The 6,839-nt window shown below is 40.4% G+C and overlaps 1 protein-coding gene across 1 annotated transcript; it reads left to right on the top strand.

Annotated features, from left to right (window-relative positions):
• The first annotated feature begins 407 nt into the window (after positions 1-407).
• On the top strand, positions 408-6,612 carry LOC102841356 (protein HP-25 homolog 1-like). Its single transcript, XM_006865289.1, has 3 exons — positions 408-447; positions 4,196-4,330; positions 6,161-6,612. The coding sequence occupies exons 1-3, from the start codon at positions 408-410 to the stop codon at positions 6,610-6,612; spliced, it is 627 nt and encodes a 208-aa protein (XP_006865351.1).
• The last annotated feature ends 227 nt before the right edge of the window (positions 6,613-6,839 follow it).

Here is a 6,839-nt window from a genome sequence, read left to right as displayed (position 1 = left end):
TGGGCTTGAAACACCAACTGTGGTTCGCAGTCCAGTGCTAATCGTATGGAGACACCACACTACAGTGCAATTATGAGCTCAGCAAAATAAATTGTTTCCCCATGGTTAGTGAAGAGCCTTATAGGAATTAAATTCTGTGTTAAGCTTTGACAGTATGTTTTGTGTGTGCATGTGTGAATATGTGCGTGAGTGTGTATTGGGAAACAAAACCAAAATCAGTTACTGTGGAATCTATTACGGCTCATGGCCTCCCCTATGCATGTCACTGTAGAACTGTTGTCCATGGGTTTTCAGTGGCTGGTGTTTTGGAATTAGATACCAAGCCTTTCTTCTGAGAAGCCTCTGAGTGGACTCAAATTGTTAGACCTTTTAGGTAGAGGAATGAATTTATCAGGTTTTTTACCCCGATGTTTAAAACACTAAACTTCGAAGCTAGGAATAGCACAGGTAAGAAGACAATCATCAACAGAGCTCTCCACGCCAGGATGGTGATGGCTCAGTGGTGGAATTCTTACTTTCCATATAGGAGACCCAGCTTAGATTCCTCATGGGCAGCTACCAACCCTCTGTCAATGGAGGCTTCTGTGTTGTTATGATGCTGAACAGGTGTCAGCAGAGTGTGTTGACAAAGACAGACTAGGAAACAATGCCTGACTCTCTACTTCCAGAACCAAACAACAACAACTTTATGGCTCACAACCATCTGATCTGCAACGGATCACCAAGAAAGGTCAGTCTAGGATGGTATTTTGTTCCAATGTGCTTGGGGTCTCCATGAGTTGGGAACTGACTATAGCAGTTAACAACCACATGTATTGGGAACAGTTGAGATGAGATGGGGGGTCAGGGACTGTGAGCAAGAAGTGTTGTCTGCCTACTACTATATTTTTCTGAAAGGACAAATCACCTGAGAATCTGGAAATGTGGATTTCAGCCCTGGTTCAATTCTCAAAGATGAAAACCTGAAGGAAGTACAATCATATCCTCTTCTAGACTTCAGTTTCTCCTTCCTAACCATGTTAAACATAATATCAAGCCCTCTATTATTCACACAGGAGATTGGCAAATGTGAACAATGGAACATGCTGAAAAGTGCAAGGCATTTTCATAACCATTTTAAGATTTTTTTTTTTTTTAAGATGTGCCCCTGGGTTTCATGTGGTAGATTGTCAAAACTCTTGGAAATAGCATTTGCCCCAGTTTGAAAATTAGATAGCATAGTCCTTGGAAAGTAGCATAAAGAATAGAATCATCAAGAAAAAAACTTTTAAGAAATATGAACTTTCCTGTAGACATCCTTGCAGGGGATTTGAATCCATAATCTTCTTCAAAATGTTCCAACACTTGAACAAGGTAGGTAGGTGCTTACAACATGATTTTATAGATGAAGCTGGCCCCAAAGTTAGGGGACTTGTTCAAGGTCACCAGCTTGGCAGTAGGAAAGCCAGGATTTTAATCCATCTGCTCTGACTTTCAAGACATGTTCATCCCCTCATTTTTTGGAGGAGCATCATTTGAATCAGAAAATAAGGTCAGTCATCATGCAAGGGGGAAAGAAAAGAGGAGGGCAGAAATCAATGGTGTCTCTAGATTTGAAGACATTCACTAAAAATTAGAGTTACTGACTGATAAGCTAACATTTCAAGACACTCTAAGTCGCAATCAACTGACCAACATACAACTACTTTCAAGAGTATATATGTTAGACCATGTTAAAGTTAGATTGCATCTCCTGAGATACCTTTTTATAGTTGTTGCTTATATTTGCAATCCATAAAGATCAACTGTTGAATATCTAGAGAACTTTCAGCAATGATGGTCTCAAGGATCTGACAGTCCCGCAAATTGTACAATATAACAAATTCATTCATAGAATCGTATAGAATGCAAGAATATTTGTCTTATTAAGCTTGGTATTGCATGAAACAAAACTCTTTAGTGTTATAGAGAAGAGCAATTGACTAATTCAGTTGTCTATATGCACTGAGTCACTCACCATCAAAGAATTCTGCATCACACATTTTCTATGTTCCAAACCCATAGGGATATAACAGTTAGACATAAAATAAGACTTGGGCAAAGCAGGTAATTAATTGTCATAGGAACAAGACTATTCAAACCAATTAATTAACTATAACTGCTAAACAAATGAATGGAGACTCTGGTTCACCTGATGTTTGCATGAGTGTCAGTATATCATTGTTTAAATAGGATGGTTTAGCCAGAAGAAGAACACATTCAGTATTTTTCAAACTGGAAGAACTTAAGAAAAATTCAAGGCTCAACTTGAAATACTGAAGGATCCTATGGGCAAAATATTGAATGATGCAGAAAGCATCAAAAGAAGATGGAAGGAATACACAGTCACTGTACCCAAAAGAAATGGATGACATTCAAATATTTCAAGAGGTAGCATATGATCAAGAGTTAATGATCCTGAAGGAAGAAGTCCAAGATGCACTGAAAGTGTTGGCAAAGAACAAGGATCTGGGAATTGATGGAATACACACTGAAACCTTTAGACAGATTGATGTGGCACTAGAGGCACTCAATCATATTTGTCAAGAAATTTGGAAGACAATCACCTAGCCAACTGACTGGAAGAGAGCTATATTTGTGCCCATTCCAAAGAGAGATGACTCAACGGAATGTGGAAATTACTGTACAACATCATTAATATCGCATGCAGCTATAATTTTGCTAAAGATAATTTACAAATGGTTGCAGCAGGACATTGGCAGGGAGCTGCCTGATGGTCAGCCCAGATTCAGAAGAGGATGTGGTAAGAGTCATATCATTGCTGATGTCAAATGAACCCTGTCTGAAAACAGAGCATACCAGAAAGATGTTTACCTGTGCTTTATTGACTATGCAAAGGCTTTCAACTGTGTGGATCTTGACAAACTATGGACAACATTGCAGAGAATGAGTATTCTGGAAGACTCAATTGTGCTCATGAGGGACCTGTACATAGACCAAGAGGCAGCTGTTCAAACAGAACAAGGGAACACTGAATGGTTTAAAGTTAGGAAAGATGTGCAACAGGTTTGTATTCTTTCATCATACTCATTCAATCGGTACGCTGAGCAAAGAATTTGAGAAGCTGAATTATGTGAAGAAGAACATAGCATAAGAATTGGAAGAAGACTCATTAACAACCTGTGATATGCAGATGATACACCTTGCTTGCTGAAAGCCAAGAGGACTTAAAATACTTACTGTTGAAGATCAAAGGCCACAGCCTTCTGTATGGGTTGTACCTCAATATAAAGAAAACAAAAGTCCTCACCAATGAACCAATGAATAACAAGTATATAAATAGAGAAAAGATTGAAGTTGTCTAAGATTCTATTTTTGCTTGGATCAACCATCAACACTCATGGAAGCAGCTGTCAAGAAGTCAAATGATGTATTAAATTAGGCAAATTTGCTGTACGTTCTTTAAAGTGTTCAAGAGCAACGATGTCAGTTTGAAAACTAAGGTGCGCCTGATCCAAGACATGGTATTTTCAATACGTATGTGAAAACTGGACAATGAATAAAGAAGACGTCAGAAATATTGATGCATTTGTATTATGGTGTTGGAGGATAATATTAAAGGTACCATGGACTGCCATAAGAACAAACCAATCTGCGTTGGAAAAAGTACAGCCAGAATGTTCCTTGGAAGCCAGGATTGTCAGACTTCGTCTCTCATACTTCGGACATATTATCAGGAGGGACTAGTCCCTGGAGAAGGACATCATGCTTGGGAAAGTGGAGGGTGAGCAACAAAGAATAAGACCCCCAACGAGATGGATTGGCACAGTGGCAGCAGCAGTGGGCTCAAATCTATCAATAGTTGTGAAGTTGGTGCAGGACTGGGCAGTTTTTCCATTCTGTTGTGTATAGGGTCACTCTGAGTCAGTACTGACTCAATGGCACCGAACAACAAAACAACAAGCCAATTTCCTGAAACTTTGCTATACCCAATATGAAGCCATCTTAACTTCAAGTCCTCATCTCACTACCTCTGAATGGATCCCAACGTTGACACATGTGCCACTTATTGGACCTATAGAACAAAATAACACTGGGTTTTTTTTGACTTGTGAAAGTGGTTGTCCCTTGACTAAGTTGCTAGTACTATTCCTTTAAGAGCTGCAAAACCATCTCCCAACTGTCTAAAACTTTATCCACATTTTTCTCACTCTAGGTTTCTGGATATTGGCCCTATCTGTCCCATTACTTGTAGCTGATGTCACATCTACAGATCAATCACCCTGTGAACCTAGAGGACCCCCAGGGCCTATGGGACCCATCGGTCCTGTAGGGCCACCTGGCATTCAAGGTGAATAATAAAATCCTTTCTCTCTCTCTAACAGCATTTCCTACCTTCTCTTTGATTGAAATACTCATAGATTCAGTGAAACCTAAGTGACTTGATGAACATATTGATCATAGAGGCAAGAGCGAAATGAGCTCTTTTGCTCAATTTTAAAGAGTCATCAGATTCATCTACTGTGACAGCTTCTGACTCTCAAGATATCTGAACATTAAAATCAGTTAGTTCTTGGGATACATTTGATGTACAGTACACGTTGAGGCCTACAACTACCACTCTGCTTGCCTGCTGTGTGTGTAGTGTAGAGCACTCACATTGCTATCACACCATGTACATGGAAAGGGAAGTTGACTTAGTGATGCTCCAGGTATATAGGTCAGCAGATATACTGTCATTTGGTTCTCTTGTCATCCTACTCAGAAGTGTGTTGGGCTAAGTGCATATGAAGAACCCATCAGTTCAGAACATCTGTTCTGAGTCTCTAAGGCAATGTTTTTTAACCTGGCTGAGCATCAAAACCAACCATGGATATACAAAAATTGAGCTCCTAGAATCCATCCAGAGATTTTGGTTCTAAAATTCCACAGGGTAATCTGTCCCTGAGTAATTGGGAAGTGAGGCCAAGGCATGGGAAGGTATACAGCTCCCCAGCTTGTTCTAATAAGCAGGCAGAACTGGGCATCACCACTCAAAGTTCCTATTAAGTCCTGGCATAATATGATCTCTGGATTTCTCTGGATAATTCCCTCCTAATAAACCCACTGCTACCAAGCTGACTCCGTATCATAGAAACCCTATAGAACAAAGGAGAATTGCTCCCATAGGATTTCCAGGACTATAAGTCTTTATGAAAGCAGACTGTTATATCTTTCTCTCATGGAGTGACTGATGGGTTCAAGATGGTGACCTTTGAGTTCACAGTTAAATGTTTGAACCATCTACACAACTAGACTCTTTTTCCTCTTAATTGTTGATATTGTTAAGTACTATTGAGCCTGTTCTGACTGAGAGCAACTCTGTGTAGTAGAGTTTCTGAGGAGTGGTTGGTGAATTTGAACCACTTACCTTGCTTTTGTCTCTCATACTTCAGACATATTGTCAGGAGGGACCAGTCGCTGGAGAAGGATATTATGTTTGGTAAGATGGAGGCTCAGAGAAAAAGAGGAAGACCCCCAATGAGATGGATTGGCCAAGTGGCAGCATTTGATGGACTCAAGCATGGCAACAGTAGTGAGGTTGGCCCAGGATCAGGCAGTGTTTCGTTCTGCTGTGCATAAGGTCGCTATGGGTCAGTACTGACTCAATGGCACCTAAAACAACAAAAACCTTGCCATTAGCAGTCTAGTGCTTATCCTACAGCGTTACACCAGGACTCCCCACTCTCAGTGGTGACAGTTAATTCTCAGCCTTATGGCACAAATGTAGCCAGACATGTGTAAAGACCAATTCCTGCATTTGTTCATTCAGTTATTCATTCATCAACTGAACATTACTTTTCTCATTGATACTGAGTTTATAAACAAAAATTGAGTTAACCCCTGGCTTCCAACCTAGGCAAACAGACAAGCCACATAAGGGATGATTACAGTTCTTTGTGGTAATTCTCTTTGATTATGGTAAAAGTAAATGACCAGACACAGTGTTCCAGGGCAAAGAGAGAGAACTTTTGCAAGTCTGAAGCAGATAGAGGAGATTGGAATAAGTGATGCTTAATCTGAATTATTGAAAGTGAGATGAAAAGGGCAAAAGGGCAAAGAGGAAGAAGAAATCCATGCATGTACTATGAAAAGCAAAAACTTGAAATCATTCTTCTTTTTGTTTGTCTAGGATTCCCAGGTATACCGGGACCAGTAGGACAGCGTGGTTTGCCTGGACCTATTATGAAGTGTCCACCTCCCCAATCTGCCTTTTCTGTAAAGTGGAGCGGGTCCCTTCCTGGGCCCTCCAAGCCCATAGTCTTCCAGAAAGCTCTGTACAACCATCCAGGCCACTTTGACCTGGCCACTGGAGTGTTCAACTGCATTGTCCCCGGTGTATACAACTTTGGCTTTGACATTGTACTGGTAGAGAATGCTGTCAGGGTGGCACTCATAAAGAATGGCATCCAGGTGAGAGACAAACAAGCAGAGGCTAAGAACAGCCATGAGCAAGTCTCAGGAAGCTGCATCTTGCAACTGGAGAAAGGAGACAAGGTCTGGCTGGAGTCTAAGCTGGAAAAAGCAGAATTTGAAAAAGGAACTACTCATTCTGTGTTCTATGGGTTCTTGCTCAGTGGAAATTCAAGCTGAACACAACAGCATGCTTGTCTTCCTCAAGTAGCTCTGAATTAAAGGTAGCCAGAGGGTGATGGTCAGAGTAGGGAATAAAGTTTCCTACTCCTCTCCTCTCCAATGTCTCCATTAGTACCACTAAATGATGAATCGTTCACAAAATTGAGAATGGCCTCATTGAGCAAAAGGAATATAATATTGATCACTAAAATCAATAAAGACTAGTTGCTCATTATTTGTCAACA

The sequence above is a fragment of the Chrysochloris asiatica genome, unplaced genomic scaffold (assembly GCF_000296735.1).
Source record: "Chrysochloris asiatica unplaced genomic scaffold, ChrAsi1.0 scaffold00076, whole genome shotgun sequence".
NCBI lineage: Eukaryota > Metazoa > Chordata > Mammalia > Afrosoricida > Chrysochloridae > Chrysochloris > Chrysochloris asiatica.
The sequence above is the reverse complement of the archived record's forward strand: the minus strand, read 5'-3'. Positions and strand labels throughout refer to the sequence as shown.

Coding starts and splice junctions, on each gene's coding strand:
- LOC102841356 (XM_006865289.1), top strand. CDS start 408: ATGTTTAAAACACTAAACTTCGAAGCTAGGAATAGCACAG. Junction 448..4,195: donor CGAAGCTAGGAATAGCACAG/GTAAGAAGACAA, acceptor TTCTCACTCTAG/GTTTCTGGATATTGGCCCTA. Junction 4,331..6,160: donor AGGGCCACCTGGCATTCAAG/GTGAATAATAAA, acceptor TAGGATTCCCAG/GTATACCGGGACCAGTAGGA.